The sequence below is a fragment of the Sylvia atricapilla genome, chromosome 10, assembly GCF_009819655.1.
Source record: "Sylvia atricapilla isolate bSylAtr1 chromosome 10, bSylAtr1.pri, whole genome shotgun sequence".
Lineage (NCBI taxonomy): Eukaryota > Metazoa > Chordata > Aves > Passeriformes > Sylviidae > Sylvia > Sylvia atricapilla.
In genome coordinates, this window is record NC_089149.1 from 21,608,992 (window position 1) to 21,629,611 (window position 20,620).

The 20,620-nt window shown below is 40.9% G+C and overlaps 1 protein-coding gene across 2 annotated transcripts in view; it reads right to left on the reverse strand.

Annotated features, from left to right (window-relative positions):
• The window catches only part of CUL3 (cullin 3), a 53,703-nt gene extending 33,957 nt beyond the window's left edge, over positions 1-19,746 (reverse strand). Inside the window, exons 1-2 of one of the 2 annotated variants that reach the window (XM_066326270.1) lie at positions 19,741-19,746; positions 2,860-3,057 (exon numbers count right to left, since the gene is read on the reverse strand). In XM_066326270.1, coding sequence (XP_066182367.1) covers positions 2,860-3,057 — 198 coding nt within the window. In that variant the 5' untranslated portion in view covers positions 19,741-19,746. Of the gene's footprint in view, positions 1-2,859; positions 3,058-19,173; positions 19,647-19,740 lie in introns of those variants that run through there. The other variant, XM_066326269.1, reaches the window with a different exon arrangement.
• Between the last annotated feature and the right edge of the window lie 874 nt (positions 19,747-20,620).

The following is a 20,620-nucleotide window of genomic DNA, read 5'->3' on the forward strand; positions in this document are numbered from 1 at the left end:
ACAGCCAGAAAAGGGTGATTTAGAACTGCAAACCATTGGGGTCTGGAAGTCTAAAACCAAGCATCCTTGAGAATAACTCGTGTGCATGCACCTTGCATTGATCATATTTGCACCTATTATTTTATTTACAATTAAGCTGTAAAGACAGTGCACTGTGCTGTTTTGTTGTTGGGAAGTTAAATACTTTCCTCATTAGCGTTTGATTGCTAATTAAAATGCTGAATAAGCACAACTTACCTGGCAATTAAATTAGCATAAATCATAAATACTTAACCATGCCACACCAAAAATGAAGACTTGTGCTTTCCATGCTTAAAAACTACTTGTAAAAACAACTGAACATATACATTGCCTTTACCTAGTGTCTTAATCTATTCTTCATTAACTATCACGACTAGAATACCACAAGAATGCAGCTTTTTTTCTAAAAAGATAACTTGGAGATATGGGCAGCAAATTACTGTTATGGCTCAATGATTATTGCAATTTCAAATTTGGGGTAGGCTTCTCAGCAGTGCTCCCTGAACTGAGTATAGCAAAATCTATTCATCTGTGAACATTTCCATTTTTATAAAAGTTACAAAATTTAACGAACAATACTTCAGTTGGCAAAATCCCCCTCTTCCAAATTCTAGCAGCCACCACTGATTCTCTAAATAGAAGTCTGACAAAGACTTGTGATGAGAGCATTTATCATTCATTAGCTACTTAAATTTTTCCAGAGCATTGCTCTTGGAAAGAGACAGCGAACGTAAAAGATTTTGCTAAAACTTCTATAACAAAATGTGAGGTTAAACAAAACTTCTTTTTCATCTATTTTACAGCAAGTACTAATGGCACAAGTATTAGATGTCATTATAGAACTGATCCTGTTTTTAATAAACAAGGCACTATTTTTTTCCATACTTCCATCTATATATGCCTCAATGTGTCTAAGCAAACATTCAAAAGGGACAAGCAGTAGCTTTTAGCCTCTCTAAGTTTTTGTTACTGTTCAGAAATTTTTGGCATAAGTCACATTGCTTTAGTCTTGTCCTTGGATTACTTATTTTACAGGCTGGCATCATCAGAATAATTTAGCCTTTTTAACTTTACAGCAATTCACTACTAAAACTCAGTTAACCATTTTACTTGAAAAAGCTTTGGTCATCTATTTTTATGTCACGGCACACATGGATATAATTTGATTAATCACATTAAATAACAGAATATTTGGTTATCAGAGAAGATTTTTTTTTCTAAAGCACCAGATGCAGGAATATTAAGTGTCAGAAAGGCATTTCTCTGCACTGCTGTCTGTGCAGTCCTCTCAGCCTCTGCACTGAAAATACAAACTCAAAATCTTCTGCTCTTTTGTCAGCCTGCCACAATCAGCACTTCAGAATAATTAATTCTGCAAATGCATAATTTTAATATGCAAAATAGCTAGGACCAAAGATAAGTGGCAGAATACCTAGGAACAGAGATAAAAACACCCATCAAATTAAACCAAGATAAACTAAAGCCTAGAAATAATAAAAGTTTAGCGTCATGATTATTAAGTGCATAGGAATATACAAGAACAAGGCAAAAAAAGCCTCAGCCATTTGCCACATTTTATATGAATAGTACAGATTATGAATGCACAGATAACGACCAGAAGTTTTTGAGAGTCACAGATGTGCTACAATTATAGAAAAGAACTGCAAATTATTTAGCCACTTCAGAGAGGATGGCTCCTCTGGTACAAACATTAAAAAAGCCCCACATTGGGAGCAGTTTTAGACTATACTTATCTGGACCACACCTTTGAAAAGTAGGATTTTAGAGAAGAAATAACACATTTCTCTGCACAGCAGTAACTCCAACTGGAATGCACAAAAAAAGTCACTAAGCACTCTGCATTGTTTAGCCATAAATTTCCCATCCATTCTCTGTAATTCAGCCAGAAGAAATCATCCAAGACATATCATGGTCTCTGACTTTCCTTTTAAGATTTTGTAGAAAGAGGACAAACATCTGATACTCCATCTGAAACCACAGCCAGAATATGGGCTCAAATCTGGGATGAAAGTAGACATGTGGAGCTCCCTGCTATGGGTGTTACCATGAGGGGTAAGGCAGGCATCTCCCACAGGCTTAGAACTCTATTGCCATGAAATATTATCTGAAATCCTAAAAAGTGAGTTTTAACTTTTTCCACTTACATATTTATTAACCAATTCTAAACTTCTCTCAAAGACTAAAGAAGTGGTTCCACGGTTTATCATGACACCTGAAGATTCCCTTTCTCAGATGATTCATCTTCAGAAAGTTTCTGCATGTCATGTTGACTGGCTTACATAGTTTTGCAAAGGCTGACATGACAGTGTGTGAGCTACTCTGGACCTTTGCTATTGCTGAGCTGCTGTTTTTGAACAGTGCCTATTGCCTCTCGAAAGAGCATAATCCCAGCACAACTGTCTCATTAACTTGTGAATTAGTTCATTAGCCTATAGAAAACAACTTCTTACATTGGTGTTTATTTGTTCCACAGATGACACAACTGACTGGAAAACAACATAAAATGCCACCAAAAATGACACAAACCTTTAAAAAATTATCAGCTCTTAACACTTATCCTTCCAAAAAAAAGTTGTTTCCTGTTAAACACTTCCAAGTGCTTCCTATTGTCTGCCTTCCATCAGTAACCTACAACAAACAGTACTCGGAACATGAAATCATTTGAGCTTGATATTAGCTCTGTGCTATCATTTTTGAGAGAAGCTACACAACTGCAACACAAGATAACATCATAAAATTACATTTTCTGTCATTTAAATAACTGTTCAGAATTCTTTCATATAAAACACTTCTATTTTAATTTACAAATGGACAAACCTTGTTTATTAGATGCTCAGTGACCACTTCTCTTAGTCCAGTGTAGAGTTTTTCACCATGTTTATGCAACACCATTGTATAAGCATTTCTATACAGCTCCTCAAAACTGAGACCGCTATTGTTCTTACGCTGAATCTCTTGGATTGCGTTTTTCAGAAGATCCCAAATGCTGTTCACATATTTCTCATCCATAGTCATCTGTAAAAATAAGACATTATGTTATTGCTTCAATAAAAAAAAGAATATAGATAATGAGGTAATTGCTCTGCCCCATCTTGTTGATTCCATTACCACAAAAATTATCAAACTTTATTAAAAGAAAAACAACATTTTTGAGACTAGTACAGAGTTCAAGAAATATTTATGAAAACTGTAATTAGTGAAAGTTTAATTTTTTTTCTTCAGAATTGCAAATCCCCAGAATCCAACTCTAGAGCCTTTGGAAGTGGAAAGGTAAGTAATTGAGGACAAAAGTCTCTTCCCTACCTCTTCCTTATGCTGCTATGCACAGCACTGAAAGGTCAGTAATTTTAATTTGCATTTGCTACATTGGTGCTCCTACAGGGAACTTATTTCCTACAGCCTTCCTGAACCAGCAATTTTACAAGTACTGATAATGAAGGCAACCATTTAGATTTGCAGACAGCAATCCAAGTAAAAGCTTTCCTTTCAAAAACACAAGGTTTTGTTTTCAAACAAAGCAGAGGCTCCCCTTGCTAATTAAAAAACTCTCAGCCAACACAACCTTTTTATCTCAACTGCAATTTAATTGCAGACTGTACTCTAAGCAAAGGTATGATCTGGCAAATCACTGGGCACCAGTCTGCAGAGGTATTACAGTGCTCCTGCTTCTGGATTGGTCACAGCGAACATCTCTGTACGTTACAGACAGAGATAAAACAGGACATCTGATAATTCAGATCCCTTCAGCAAAAAGCTAAAAGCAAACTGTTTAATTCTTGTACTTTTAATCCAAATGCTATAAAAAACAGAGGAATGATTGTAACATTATCTGCTCCAGAGTCCCTGACTACAAGCAAGAACACAGAGCTTTTTGCCACTTAACAATTGACACATCATGAGCTACTCAAAGCACAAGAAAGGTCCATAGAAGGTAATTTTAGGGAGTACACATCTCCATGAGATAAACACAGAGAAATATTTGAAAAAGTACTATAAAATTATCTTGTTACCTTTTAGGATTAAGCATTAAAAACTCTGCTTTTCAATGCACCTTCTAATTCTGCTTCTGACTCAGATTAACATCTGCGAAGTTTTACGGGAACAGGTTTGCTCAAGTTCTAGAATATCACATTAGAAGAACACTGTCTTCCAAAAAGATCTAGCATAGCTAACTTGTTTGCAGCAGTGTTTTCTAACAAAGCAATGACTCCTAATACTTTAAATAATTCCATTCTATTTGGCAGTAAGTCACTGCAGTAAAGTTTGAGCAAAAATGTATTTTTTCCTCCCTGCTGCTGAGAAGTTGCTTAGCATTTGAGCAGAAGAGGTCTTCCTGTATTCTCAAGGGTATGTAAGAATTGCAACGACTAAATCTATTCTTGGATTATTTAACTCATAGGTTCATCTCTCTTCATCCCATTCCTTAAGTCAGGCTTGTAGGCAGATCTAAGATCCAAACAAACAACCAGTAAGTTGTTGATGCTACTAGAACACTGGCATTTTTCAGAATTCTCTACAGAAGCATCTCTGACAACAGAACTGCGGTCGTAATCCCCCAGTCTGACCCAACAATGAAGATTTATGCAACTCTCTAGATCCCTAGCAACAAAGTCAGTAAGTGATCCACTTGCACAAATACAGGATCAGAGCCAGGATGTTTTTCTGTGTTCATTCCCAGATTTCTTCTAATGGATATATTTTAGAACTGAAGTCCACAGTTAGAACACAGTTGTCATGCTTGTGTCTTGTATTCTTGCAGATTTAAGCAGAACCCAGATTGCTGCTTCTGCTGGTTTTCAAAAAAAAACCCCACATAGGTTTGGAAAGGCTTTCAGAAGTGAAATCCCGGTTAATTTCAGTGGTGTCTACACCCAGCTGCACTAAGATAGTAAGAAGGCAGTGTCCAAGCAGAGGAAACGTGTTAACGTACTCGAGCTTATCTGAACATTACCTTTCTTGGGGAATGGGAAGGCGACCAAGTCTGTTATTGGCAGGAGACAGAGCTGTTTATAAGAAGCCGCTGCTTGGAAAAGTTCCACACACTGCTGCCCAAATGCTAATGATTCAAAGATGCAACTCGAGCACAAACATCTGAACTCAGAGTGTAGCACAAGTACATCTTGAGGAAATTAGACTAAAATGTCAGTGTGCATGAAAGTACAATCATTTCACAAAAAAGAGACTGCAAAGAACTCAAAAGGTCCTTTATTCTACAATGCAGGATCAGATACACTCAAGCCCCTTCCTTTAACAACGTTCAACAATGTCTACCCAATTAAAATCACCAAGTCAAATAAACAATCACTGCCAGCAGTCTATTGCCATTATTACCTGTAAAGCAGGTAAAGCTGGCAACAGCCCTGAAGTAACTTCTCAGTCACTCCTTCCTAGAAGCTTCCAAGTAACCCACCAGCATTCAATCAGAAGGAGCAAACAGCTTAATTCTTGTAATTTTCTGATCAACATGTAACTTCATACAGAATGTAATCGGCCCCTTTGTAGTCATGTGGTTCAAAGGGAAGTGCAACATCCCATCCTCAGGGGGAAGGAACAGCCCTATGTGCGCGGCTGCTGGGGCAAATGGCTGGAAAGCACATTTGGCAGAAAAGAATCCAAGGCTCTTGGTGGATGGACATCAAGTTGAGGACAAACCAATAGGCCCTTGAGGCAAGAAAGATTAATGGTATCCTAGGCTGCATATGGAAGAGTTGCCAGCAGGCCAAGGGCTTTACTCAGCACTGGAAAGCCACACGTAGAGCATGTGCTCAGTTCTGGGCTCTCCAGTGTAAGAGACACAAACACACTGGAGAGAGTCTAGTGAAGGGCCACTAACAAACCTGTGGAGCATCTCTCACAGCAAGGACAGAGTCAGCCTCTAGGGCCAGCCTAGAGAAACCCTGCAGGGATCAAATCAGTTTATGCAAAATCCAAAGAGGGGAGCAGCCTTTGCAGTGGTGCTCAGGGACAGCAGCAGATACAGTGGGCACAAACACAGGAGATTGCTCGCGATCACCACGAAAACTTTTTTGTTGTGTGGTGACCAAGTTCTGGCACAGGCTGCCCAGAGGGGCTGCGGAGTCTCCATCCTTAGAGACATCCAGAAGCCATCTGGATACGGTCCTGAGCAAACAGCTCTAGGTGACCCTGCTTGAGAAGTGGGGCAAGACAAGATGACTTCTCCAAGAACCTTCCAACTATAACCACTGGGTGATGTGGTGATACACCTTGCAACTGTGGGCTGAGGAAGACAGAAAAACAGGGCTTCCCTGTGTAAATGTGACCTTTTCAAACTGCCTGTACCAGTCTTCCAATGGAAATGCACTGTACGATAGCAAAGGTGAGCAACAAAATACTTGTGGTCACCAGTAGAACTTGCAGCTTGCTCCCTACCTTCTACCAACTACAGTCAAAAAACACTAAAACTCCCAGATTCAGGGACATCCAACATATCTGTTGGTGGAAATTCATATTACTTTGCAGAGAAATAAATGTTTTGGCATACAATTTCCATTCTGTTTACTTTAACTTCTACAATCATTTCCCCTGAATGCAACTTCATTCTGTATTTGTCATTTTTTTTCCTTGTCACCATTTAACCCTTAACACTACAGAGCTTGCTCCTCTTCCATAACCATGCTTGAAATGCTGCGAATTGTACAGAAAAATTACAGAAGTAAACTGCAAAGAGCCTGCTGAAATCCTGATAGTTTATACCAGCTTTAAGTAGCTATTCAGTCTTGCTAACAAGAAGTGGTTAAGACAGAAGTGAGGAAGAGGTAAACAGACAATCCTACAGTGTCAGCAGGAGTATCCACAGAAGTCCACCAGCAGCAACACGAGATACACCAACCAATACTCTCAAGATTACTGACCAGAAACAGCTTCTTATCCTTCCTGCAGAAGAAATTTCTAGACAAATTCTACAAAGTTCACACAAAGCTCTCAGACCAAACTTGTTAAATCTCAGAAGTTTCAATAGACTGTCAACACCTTTGCAGGACATTTTTACTCTCAAAACTATTACGAACACTACTCAGTTTTTCTACAGAATAGCTGGGAAGTGTTTACCATGATTCTGCACATTAGCAGGTGAAACACATCGGTCTGGAAGTGATTACTGCAGAACAAGGCTTCTCAAAGCTTTCAACAAAAGCAAGCACCTGCCTCACTCCTTTCCATGACATCCTTCACATGTCTAACATCACAGAGCACTGGGACAAGAACCAACAGAAACTACTACAATACAAAGTGTTTGTGCCCTCGACCTTGAAGGATACCAACTATTAAAGTTAGTTAGCCGTGCTGGGAGTAACATTAGCACCTAATAATTGCCACCTATTCTCACTTCCCCATTTCCTATCCCTCAGCAAAAAAACGAGGAGGGTCTGACTGTTGTTATCTAGAACTGCCACCACAGGGGCACAGTCCTTGAGGCAAAGGAGACTGTGACCAACAGTGTTCCCTTCCAACGCAAGACAGGGCATTCATCAAGATGGTATTAAATAGTCTGTTACACAATAACTGAGTATCCTGAGCCTGTATCCTTCATTCTGGAAGAAGTTTGGCTGAGGTTATCCAGAAAAGGGCAAGAGCAGCACATTGCCTGCCTCAGAACCTAATCACTACTTGAATTTTTATAAACCCTTCGAATATTGTTAATTTAAAAGACAAGAATTTACAACGACAGAGATACATTGTCTAGCATTTGCGCCAAGAATATCTCTGAAAAATGGCATATTAAAATATGGAACTACTTTTTTTTTCAACCCAAGAGCAGAAAAAATGTACTCCTATTAATGTCAAATGGAGAGCTCACTATCCACACTTTTCTGAGTTCTGAAGTTTTCCTCACTATGTAACAATGAGTATATACGGAGAAGGATGCACAGGCTACACACACTCTCGCACTAATAAAAATAACTCATCTCTGAACAACCAAAACCACCACACACAAAGTTCCACAAAGTTCCTCAACTGTGTTATCTCAACAGGTTGACTGTGGCGCACCAAAAACATGAGTTTGGCTGGTTGATTTTGAGCTTTACAGCAAAAAACAATATGCTCCAAGAACTTCCTTTTCAAAATCCCAGGAAAAAGGATTTGTTTCTTCTCTCAAAATATAGCACTTGCCTGCGTTATAGCTAGGCCTGACAGGAGTTTCACTGCACAGCAGGAAAATTTAAAACAGCCTATATGAAAAGTTTAAAACTATTTTTTTATAGAACATGTAATGCTGCAGCAACAGTTTTGACATATTTTGGCAACTAAACAAAATGAAGGATCAGATACTCATTTGTCTTTCATATTTTAGGAACCAATTCAGAAGAATGAGACTAATCTTGAACTATCAACATACTCTTACTCTAGATTTCAACCTTCATTTAATACAGTTTCTTTGTTTTTCCCAAGTGCTCTTCCTCATGTTTAGTCTTTCAAATTTATGGAACATAAAATGCTGAAGGGGAGAAAATTGAGAAAAACAACTCCTCCCCAACACCTGCTTCATCTGAACTAAGACTATGAACTATGCAATTTTGGGCAGCCATCACTTACCAGACAAAAACAAGGCAAAAGATAATAAGAAAAAATAACCTTTTTGTTTCATTTCTTTAAAAAACTACAAAACCCAGAAACACTCTGAAGAGGCAAACAAACTGAAACACCAAGTTACACAGTGGTCATTCTGTGAACACAGACAACTCTAAGACAACTTTATTCTTGCAGACCTTTGCTCACTTTCCCAACACTATCCCACACTAATGAGCAACTACAAACTGCTATACTCCCCAAAAATCAACCTGTGAGTTCACTTTTCCGTTTATGATGTTCAACTTACAAAATGCACCTTCAGTCACTCTATTAACTCAGATAAAAAAGAACTTATTAATACAGACAAAAGCAGAATATTGCTTGTCTGAGTGGGCCAATGAAAAATGAATGCTGGCTCACCAGTCTCATTTTTCATCCACTCATTGGTATAAATATGGATTCACACTCACCAGTCTTCAAGGTTCTCTCTAAAAACTCTATCAGTTGGTTAAGTAACAGGGAATAATCAAAGTTGGTAATGCCTGCATCTGTGATCACTTATGCAAAACTTAACTCTGTCTCTTCCTCACTCACCTGCCTTGCTACTTACTTCCCACAAGACTCAAATTGCTTGAAATAAGCATAATATGCTTTATTCAGCAAGGACTAATGAATGTTGTCCTCCAGCAGAGCTGGATACTGAGGAAAAGCAAAAACACACCAAATTAACTTGCTTTCAACATGAGCTTTCTATGGTGCTACTATTTACACTAAAGACTTCAATTCTACACTTGCATGCTTTGCCCAAAGAAGACACAAGAATCGTATTTCATTAAAATACAGAAATCCAAGTTTTTAAATAAAATCTTTTTTTCCTCAGCATGTGCACACAAATCTAAATGCCTTTCAAATATCAAAAGGCATTAGCTGTGAATGAGTAAATCTCCCCTGCCACAATACAAGCTTCTGCCCACCTGACATTACATTATGAAACTTGTTTTTTAAAAAGTTGTATTTAAAAGAAAACAAATAATTGGTTTTGTTCAAGCTTCTAGAAGAACTGAACTGCTAAGAGGCTAAATCTAGGAAGTTCTAGCTCAAAAGATGGTTGTCGCTGATACAGAATGGAAGTGCTTAAACAGCCAAAAGGGTGACACTGCCTGTATTATTAACCAAGGCTCTTTCAAAAACATTCACTGACATTTCTACAGTGCTCATTACTACAGCACCTGAACACGGAGGAGGACTGTAAAACACCAGCAATGAAACTACTGATTTCCCAAGAGCACTTCAAACTAACAAAGGTAAAGAAGAGCTGTCTACACTGCTGGATGTACACTCTCCATATACTTTATACTGTCTATACTCTCTACTTCTCTGGAAACCCAGAGCTGAAGTCCAGATCTAAGTCACCACCCAGAAAGTCTGATCTTTCACTTCCAGCTTTGCAAATTAACAGAAGCATTTTCACACCTTAAGTAAGTTTTTGACTTATTTTAGTAGATGTACTGTCACTTATGGTGCAAATAACACCATATTTGTGTTATTTGCACCGTAACTGTGGGGGGGGAGGGGGGAAGAATGTATTGTGTCAGGATTGCTTAACTCAAGAGAAACCCATTCTGAATGAATGGGAAGGAATGTAAGGATTTGATGGCAAAGATCTATCTACTTCCTCTGACCTACCCAAAAGAATAAAAATTATTATCAATATTCTGAAGACTAATGAGAAGCTCTGAGTCCTCTTGACTCACTTCAGAAGTAACAATTCTAAAACAACTTTCCTCAAATTAAAGCTATGGAAAAAATTAAAAAGGCTTGTCTAATAGGAGGAAATAAATACATTCCCAAAAGAAATACAATAGCTTTGTTTCTATGCTAAACAAAGTTGGTGTTAAAAGAAAATATTTCAACCTAATTAGAGCAGCAAAATATGGAACAAAGGAAAACAGGATTTCTGGGAGTGAATCATCTGTCTCACAAGTCAGTAGGAACCTGGAGGTCTGTATGGTGTGGGGAGGGACGGGTGCAGCTCAGCTGTGAGCCTGTGCCTGTCAAAGAGGCCCTGGCACAGGTGAAATGACAAGACAGTGCAAACAGTGGCACAAAAGTTTATAAAATACTGGGCATGCCTTTTTCCATGTACAAACAGGGCCAAATCTTAAAAATTTCATTCAAGTCATCTAGCATTCCACTGCAATAAAAGCTTTTAGGAGCCAAGGTCAAGCTTTTCAAAACCTGAGGACTGGGTGACTCTGAGCAAATTACACAAATTACACTCGCCTGCAAATTTCCTCAAAGCTGCTTACTTGGGATAAGGGGCCATGTGCAGACTCTTACGCTGCAGGGGAAGGAAGGTGGCTCATTCCTCTTCCACCGGAGTTACTTCCAATTTACTGAAGACTTGAAAGCAGAAAGGGAAGTTGTTTGCTTACATATAACCTAACAAGATTTACCAACAAAGACTGAAGATATCTGGAAATCTCAGATTTCAGTGGGATTTAGGCCCCTGACTCTCTTCACTTCCTTTTACAACAGTGGAGCTCAGCACTGCAGGTGATCCTGAGAGTGCCTGACCTGACAACAGGTCACTGTCAGCAGAAGCAGCATCACTACACCCCAGACTGCTCAGATCATTCCTAACTCTAAACTAATAGAAATACTGTTTTTAACCTAGTCAGAAAAGATGAAAATTTTGATTCAGAATGTGATTATATGTCGATTTAGTTTTAAGACCATCACCCAACAAGCCTAGCAAAGTAGAAATAAAAAGCCTTAATTTAATAGGAGATTAAATGAATTAAGGTTTTCTGGCAAATATTTTGTATTGGTGACTGTTGTAATATTAACATTATAATAACCTTAAAAATAACAAAGATGCTGCATGCCTCAATCCCAGTTAAGTGTCAAAGGAAAGAGCAATGATGTTCTGCACAACCATACCTTCTGTTGAAGGCCCTGAGTTTCCTCAGGGGTATCATCTCTCCAAGTGAAAAAAATCTATTAGTTCATTAACTTTCCAGCTTTGATGACCTGAATTCAGAAAGCTTCCCTGAACCACAAATAGCCCATTCCTTGCCTACTAAACAGTGAAGGCAAATCCCACAGGAATTGTTTCTGGCTTTTTTCAATTAACCTACAAGTAGCCCAGTATTTTACAATTGTCCAAAAATCAACACTACATAAAGAGGAAATCTGTGAAATACACACCAGCTTATAGAGATTGCAGACACATTTCCTGTAGTCATTTCAAAACAAGGAACACAATGAATGATGAGGGGGATGAAGGAAGAAAGAGAGATGGTGGGGCTTGAGAGGTTTTGGGGGCTTGATGATAACTCCTCCATAATAATAACAGCAGCAGAGCAATTTGAGAGCTTGCACAGGAACAGAAAGATAAAGTTTTATGGTAAACAGAGGCCAACACAGGATGATTCTTTTTTCCTCTCTCTGCTTCCTTCAGGTAGGAGAAGGAAAATACAATTAATAAATCTCTTACACATTTACAGATAATCAGTACTACTGTGTCCTGACAACCTCTCTGGGGAATTTCTGTACCACATGGTGCAAACACCACGATCAGATGCACAGATCAGCAGCACCTGCAAAACTTAAGACTAACACTGAAATGATTGCAATAGGAAAGAATTCACAGCTATACAGAAAATTAAATCCATGTATGTAATAGAAAAAAACAGGTCCACTCAGATGCTATCAACACTTTAAAAACAAAACTAGTGCAGAAGTAAAATATTTATTTCAACAAAGATTCCTCACATACAAAAGGTAAGAAAAAGACATGCATGGCCTATGCTCGGACCACATGCAGTCTAAGAAATTAATGTTGTGAATTTATTATATTAACCTGTCCAATTTTATATCATTCACATGTATAATTTAAGTTATTGCCTTGGTTTGTTTATTCTCATTAGCATTAAACAAAAACTGGCTTTTCCACAAATGCACCTCATTCATAACCATAAACCAATAAAGTAAGTTATCTGCTCACATTCTGCATAGTATTATACCTTATTTAAACTACAAGCAAGACAGTTTCAGCCCTCAAACACTGATTTTCTGCACAGCTAATTAAAGAATTGAGGCGATTCCACTGCAAACATCATCCACACAAATGTTTATTAGGGTTTTGTCCTCCTTGCAGCACCCAGGTATTAAGTGCACTTTTTGCCTTTCCTAAAATGCTAAAGTCAATATGGAAGTTCTTTAGCTAAGCCATCTAACAGTATTTACTTAAGCTGAGATGCCAGTACTTGCACCTTCAGAAAAGAAACACCAGTCATTTACAAATTCTACCGACTTTAACTGATCTTCAGAAAAATAAAATAAACATATGATTAAAAGTTGCTTGGCCATGCTGGAGTTTTCTACAACACTACTCTCCTGCTCTGTGTTTCCACACAACCTGGCTCAGAATGAAAAGCATGACCTTACTTCTCAAGAGCTGCTTTTCCACTTGTACAGCTACTAGAAATCAAAGATAAGATCCAGCGAGCATATGTACAAGGTCAAGAACCTATTTTAGACTGTAACACAATCACTCTTTTATGAATGGACTCAATCAAACTATCTTGAGAAAAATCTGTCCCAGTCTATCACAAAATGTTTTCACCACATACAGAGACACTGACACTGCACATCAGTCATGGTGACGAAAATTTAAAAGCACCTGTACTCAGGCTACCTGCCCTACAGATCAAAGCCTAAGACTACGGAATATCTGCTTGAAATTCTGAAAAATGGGGTCACTTACGCAGTGTGTACCTGTCCAGAACAGATTAAATGGAGAATTTTGAGAAATTTTACTATTTTTTACAGGAAAAAAAAGCCTAATTTCATGTTACATACTACTATTACAATTATTCATGTAGAATATCAAAAATCTATCAGTTTTATAGCTATTCTCATAAAGTCCTTTTACCTACGACTACCAGGGAAAAATAGTAATTGCTGTTTAATAATGCATTACTATACAACTGAAGTGAAGGGATGAAGAAACCTAATGAAGCCACTTGAAAAAGATCAGATTAAATTAGGCAGTATAAAAATCCTAACAGGTCACTTTAGCCTTGTAGTCCTGTGCAAAATCAAGCAAATTTCAAATACAGCAACATCAATAAATGGCACTGCTCCTTCCTGAGCCACACCGAGGCACAGGCTCAAAACTCTGTCTCAACACAAATGATGATTGCTCAGAACTTAAGACCCAGTTAATAAGGAAAAACAAGAACATTCGTAACTGACACCTGAACATCTACAGAACTGAAGAACCCTAACCAGATTAGGTGAGGCAAACACTAGAAGATAATATGCACAGTGTGTTAAAAAAAAAAACCTAACTAAATAAAAACCCACCTACAACTATCTACTCAGACTGCCCTGGAATTAGTGCTCTCACTTCTTAAAAATTCTAAATGTATTACTAGGACATTCAGTTTGCTCACAGCATTTTATTAAAGGAAAAAATGTGAAAACTGGAGGGACTTCATAAGATTAACTGTCCAGTCAAGTATTTCCATGTTTTTCTTAATTTGCACAAAAATTCTTGATTTGAATACACCCCAATGTTTTAGTGTTTTGGTCTGTTTTATTCCTAGATTTTTAGCCTATCAAAACTTCAGTTGTGAATGTAAACTTACGACCATGAACGCTGCATGGGTTAGTTAAGATAAACTAGCTCTCATAAATATGTTTGAGAATATAAAGTAATCAAGATTCACAAGCTAAGCATGTAAAACATGGAGTTAGCCAGGTGACCTTGCAGCACTTGGTGTGTTCACATCATTTTATTCAGAGCTGAAAAAGCCTGCAGTAAAGCACCCCCCAGTTCCACCCTTTCCCACCTCCCTGCCTCTCCACACTCTCCCCAACACCTCATGCAGGCTCTGAGGGTTATAAGCCACAGCAGCTCCTCACATACCGCTTACATAACCTGAATGCTTCAAAATTTAACCACACTTCAGGGTTTCTTCTAGGGGCTAGATGCTCTAGGATGCTCAAGATGGACCAAATTCACACCAGCTTCCAGATGTGATAGATGTACACATTGTAGGTTGAAGCATAAATTTAACGAACCTCATCTCTACTTGCATCATCAATTCCTCAAGACTCAAAACAAACCACAGAAGCAGTTGGTGCTCCCTTGAAAAAAAAAAAAAAGCGCCTTCTGCCTACACAAAGCCTAGAACAAGTGGCTGTTAGATCCAGGAGAAAGGAGAGCTGGCAATGAAAATATGAGTCTTAATACTGTCTCATGGAAGAGCTGGAGTTATTTACTTCTAAGTTTACATAACTTCGAGGAAGAAGTAACATCAATCCAAAAACAGTTGAAGGAAATGAAAGGCTGTCTGTCTTTCTGCACAAGATTGAACAAAATGAGAATTTTCTTGGGCACAAGTACTTCAAATAAAGCCAGTCAGTGAAGCTTACACAGATTTTAGAGACTTGTTCCATCGCAAGTGCATGTGTAGAATCTCTCCAAATGCTGGGCAGAATTCATAATGTAACTATGTAACACTGATCCACCAAAATATTTCTGAGAACTGGCAAAACACTACTTTGTAGCACTGCTCTAGAGAAAGACATCTCTGCAAGACAGGAAAATTATTGAAAGCATTCAAAAAAAACCCTCCAACCATAATGATCAAACCCAACAACCTACACTGGGTCATGCTGGTTTTCAGAAAGATCTGTACAACCAATTTTATGGGGACACCTGCACTGAGAGAAGAATGAGCTCTTGCAAAAAAAGTTCATTCAACACAGCTTAATGTTGCTTGATTAAATTTTGGTAATTAATTCCCCAAATACTTTCTGAATTCCCACATTCTGATTATTTCTGTAAGAAATGTGCGTATTTTTTTTTACTACGTACAACTTTTCCATCAAAACACATTTAAGGCTACAGTTTTCCACTAGCTAACCAGTCACAGCAAAACAGCTCAAATACACTTGCATTAAACATAATTTATATAGTCTAGATCTCCCTTACAGAAATCACATCTCTCCAAAAGTTTTAAGGCCAAATCTACCATTTTTGGCATAATTTTTCACAGATCAACTAGGTCATCTCAAAATCAGATTTGCTGCAAATTTGAGAGCCTAAAAGTATTCCTGTAGCCAGCAGTAATGGGCTGCCTGAGAGTTAAGGAGTGAGAGCCAATTTGAGACCCTGAGAGCACCTTTAAATCTGAAAACCTGGAATAAAACAATCTCCAATGCTTCTCCAAAACAGGTGCAAGAAATTCACTTTCTGTAGTTGTATCAAACCTGCATTTTCATATAATGCACATGTATTCAGCAGACCACTGCACTCTTCTAAACAATTCAAAAACCTCAACTTACTAACTGCAGTCAATTGTACATCATGGACAATTATATGACATTTGTGAAATTTTGCTATTTTTAGCATCCATGTTCATATCTGTTGCAGTGTGCATGAATTTGAAACAACAGAGTTTGAAGACTGTTCAAGAAAAGGGAACCTATCTCTCAAAAGCCGCCTTCTACTGTTCCATCTCTGGCTTTAACATCACCCTGAATGCCTTTTGGATAGACCTTATATAAATATGGAACAGCTACATTTTATGGAGGTGTTAAAAGTACCAGAAGTGGATACTGAAAGTAGCACACTGGAAGTCTTCTGTGGTGGTACATGAGGATAACTGCACAAGATTAACCTCGTGAGTTTGCTTTTCTGAATATACAACAAACTCTCTTAGAAATTTATTTCTGTTATTCTTCCCAGGTTTGAAATATGCTCAAGCCTGAAGTCTCAGAGAATACATCCTCATCTGGACTACTCCTGATGCAAAGATCATCACTGTCTTTAAGTCATGATGAACAACAGAATGCAAAGCTCTTTTTAAAAATCAGGAAAAGAAAAACTGTTTAAACATACAGAAAACCATTTTGCTCAGTTACTTTTGATTACTGTACGACCCAACTCAGCAAACAGCCATGCCATGCCATTACCCTTGAGGTAAAAAAAAGCACACCACAGCACACACCAGGAGCTAGTAAATCTTAATGGATACTTGGGATGACAGATAATCTTGCACCAATTACAAGAATAACACAAAAACGAAATCTAGAATAAAATTAATTCTGAGTATTAGGATCTCCAGGTAGAAGACTGGTGCTTTTCCAACGTTTTTGGTCCACTTCTATAGATTTTTCATAAGGTAGAAAATGTAAACATAGGTAATGTTTGGCAAATGACTATTTCTCCTTTCCTTTAGCTATTATAAAACATAATAACAGAAGTATGAAATACGTTATAAAAATGTAAAATATTAAAACCCAGAACCTACACAGAGGAAGTTATGCTAAAATTGCTACACTTCAGGAACAGAACCATTCCAATTTGGCTATTTCTAGCCTAATGTAATAGTAAATAGCTACCTCCATGCAAGAAGCCAACTAATCTAAAACAGGAAGACCTCCTGAGGAAAGATGATCAATAAGAAGACAAATTGAAGCAGCCTAGAAAACCACCTCTGGAAGCACTCTTAATTGAGAGCCAAAGAGCAGAACCACCACATTTGGGACAAAACAGTGAGGATCCATAGCTGCTGCATGAGTACTACATTTTCTAAACATAGACTCTACCCCCCCCACAAAAATGCACCTCATTGACACAAATAATCCCACTGCAGGCACTAGCACCAAGTCACTTCCTGGACCAAGCAAACTTTACAACCACTTCGACCTACACAAAATGTGCGTTAAGATTTTTACATCAACTACAGTTGCTGACTTCTGCAGTTAAGAAAGGGAAACCTCACCAAATCTCTCAACAAAATACACGCTTCTTTTCTATAAACACTTTATCAACAGGATTGTCAACAAAATGTCTTAAGTAAAAAAATATATCAGAGGGGACACCTGAAAAGTTGCTATAAACAGATGTCCCCAAGCAGTTGTAGGTCTTGATGTCTTGTGAGTTATTGAGTTATTTTAGGAAAAAGACACTTTGTTTTTCACATTTTAACCTAGATATTCTTTAAGCAATAGAAAAAAAAGACAATGCTAGTAAGGACAGTTTTAAAAAAACTTGACAACGTTTAACTTTACGTAAGAACAGGGCTCCACTAGAGCATTTCGCACCCCTGCAAAAGAAATTTCACACACAGAAGAGGTGAAAACTACAAACTTAAGTTTATCCCATTGTTAAGTCTGCCTTTGTTGTCTGACCCATAGCTACTTATTCACAGTTAGAATACATGAATCTGTTTATCAAATTAAAAGACTGCTATCTTTGGTGCAGTTTATTAAAAACATACACATTGCTTTTGTCATGGTTTATTTTTGTACAGGTTTTCCTACTACTCATTAGTAAAACTGTGATCATATGGCAGCAAGTCTTCTCCTTTATTTCTATAATCCAAAATTGACAAGGCTTTTTAAAGAAATAAATGAAATATGGAGATGAAAAACCTAACATCAGCATCAGCTAAAATATCTGATCTCATAGCTCAGTTTTTGCTTCTTACTTTTACCACTAAATGCAACTATCAGCAGAGAAAAGAGTAAAACAGTGTAACTCAGATTGCTGTAAAGTCAGCTGCTGAGACTATAAAGAATCTTCTAATTTCATCAGCAAGAGTTTGGATGAAGCAAATATATTGATATATGCCCTGCCAGTGAAATGAGATAAACAGGTATGTCCAGTTTCTCTATAAAGGCACGGCACATTAGTTCTACACCGCTGCCTACTGGGATCAGACAGAGCACTGAAAAGTTCACGCTAAGCCTTGAAACACAGAGATTCAACTAAGTATCTTCTTTTTAACACACAGCCCGCTGAACACACACACACAAACGCTTCCTGGTCATCCTCCGGCAGACTGAACCTTTCCTATTCCTCTCGTTCTCCAACGCCATTACTCGTGCTGTAGTTGTTACTCTGTTGTAAGCTTTAATTGAACCGACTGTCAAAACACAGCAGCGTTACGGCACTTCAAATTAATAATCTGGCTCCTTCCCCTCTGGAACTCAAAGCGAAGGCACGCTCACGACTCTGCCGAACCTGCAGCAAGTTACCTATGCCTACATGTCTGTAGTAACACCTTCGGAACAGCTGGCATTGTGCCACCCAAATATTAGAATCGTACGACTTGGAGCCTCTTCTACGAAGCGCAGAGAGAAATTCAGCAAGAGGAAACTCTGCAGAAGACACAAATAAATATTCCCCCCCACACCTTCCGGGGCTAACTAAATTTGTTGATGAAGCCGCGTAACCTTCGGCTCCCTCTTTGAGGCCTTTTCCTTGAAAACAAAGAAATCGGCCCCCACTGCCCCCCTCCCCACCGCCCTATGTGGATCTTCAAAATTGATTTGTTTGATCGTAGGGACCAGTTCCCCCGCCTCCCGCTCTCCGTGAGGCACGGCTCTCCCCGCGGAGCAGCTCCCGGGGCTCCCCCCGCCCGGCGCGGCCGCGGGGGTGCCCGAGGCCGGCTGACAGCTCCCCCCGCCCCGCTCGCACCCGCGGCCGCCCCTGCCCGCCGCCCCGGCGCTCAGCGCGGCCCTCACGGCGCCGGGGCCTGCGGAGGCCGCTCGGCCCGGCCCAGGCCCGGTACTCACGGGGAAGGCGCGGATCCGCATCTTGGTGTCCTTCCGGCTGCCCGTCCCCTTGCTCAGGTTCGACATCTTCGGGCCCGGCGGCGCCTCCGGCGCGGGGCGACGGAGCCGGGGGACGCGCGGCGGGGCGGCGGACCCGGGAACGGGGCCGGGGGGAGGCCGCTGGCGACCTTTCGCTGCGAGTGCGGCCCCCGGGGGGCGCGGAGAGCGCGGGGGCCGGGCCGACCGGGCCGGGCCGGGCGGGAGAGGCGGCGGCGCGGGCCCCTCGCTCCGCTGGCGGCGCTTCCTTCAGCCTCCGCCGCGATGGCGGACAAACATCGCTCACTGCGCAGGGCCGGGCGCCCCCCCTTCCCTTCTCTTCCTTCCCTTGCTCTGCTTCCCTTCCTTCCCTCCCCTCCCACCGCCCGGCACACTCGGATCCGGCCGCGGTGGGGCGGGGGCGGCGGGAGGGCCGGGGGCGGGGGCGGAGGGGGGCCTCGCCGCTCTCGCGAGGTTTCCGCCGCTCTCGCGAGAAGTCCCGTCTCCGGCGGGCCGGCGCGGCCGCGGCGGGCGGGGAGTGCGCTGCAGGGCGGGGAAGGCGCGCGGGCGGGGAGAGCGCCGCTGATTGGCGGAAAGCAGCGCCGCCCGAGGGGGCGGGGCCAAGGCGGGCGGGCGGCGCGTCCCCTGAGGGGCGGCGGGGCCGCGGGTGCCCGGGGGGTTCCCAGCCCCGCCGGTGCCTCAAGATCAGGGGATCGCGGCGTCATCTCAGGGAATCACGGCGTCATCGGGCTTGGAAGAGAGCTTTAAGGTCATGCAGTCCAGCTGTCCACTCGGCGTCCCCTGTAACCCCTAAGCCCACTGAAGCACGTCACCCAGCGCCAGACGCAAACGACTTTTAAACACCTCCAGAAATGGCAGCTCCACCAGCTGCTCCATATCCCACTTGTCGAGCTTGTGGCAATTGTTTCATTAGGTTTAAAGTGCAGGTTTTGGTGCCACTGCAGGGAAGCGCCAGTGGGCCTCGCAGCTGCCGCAGCCCCGCGGGCAAACGGGGCACGGCCCCGGCCGGGAAGCGCCTGCCCCGTGCCTGGTACCTGGTGTCGGCCTGCCACTGCGCTCCTTTCCCTGCTCCGTGCCCTTGGAAAGCTCCAAGTGCTGCCCCTGGGAATGGTGTCAGCGGCAGGCGAGTCCCGCCGCACAGTGCCGTGATGCAGGGCAGGTTCATTGGCTCTGTGTGTGCACAGTGCCGGGTGAATTCAGCGATGCTCTATGCACAGTACCGAGTGAATTCACCAATGCTCTATGCACAGTGCCGGTGAATTCAGCGATGCTCTATGCACAGTGCCGGGTGAATTCAGCGATGCTCTATGCACAGTGCCGGGTGAATTCAGCAACGCTCTATGCACAGTGCCGGTGAATTCAGCGATGCTCTATGCACAGTGCCGGGTGAATTCAGCGATGCTCTATGCAC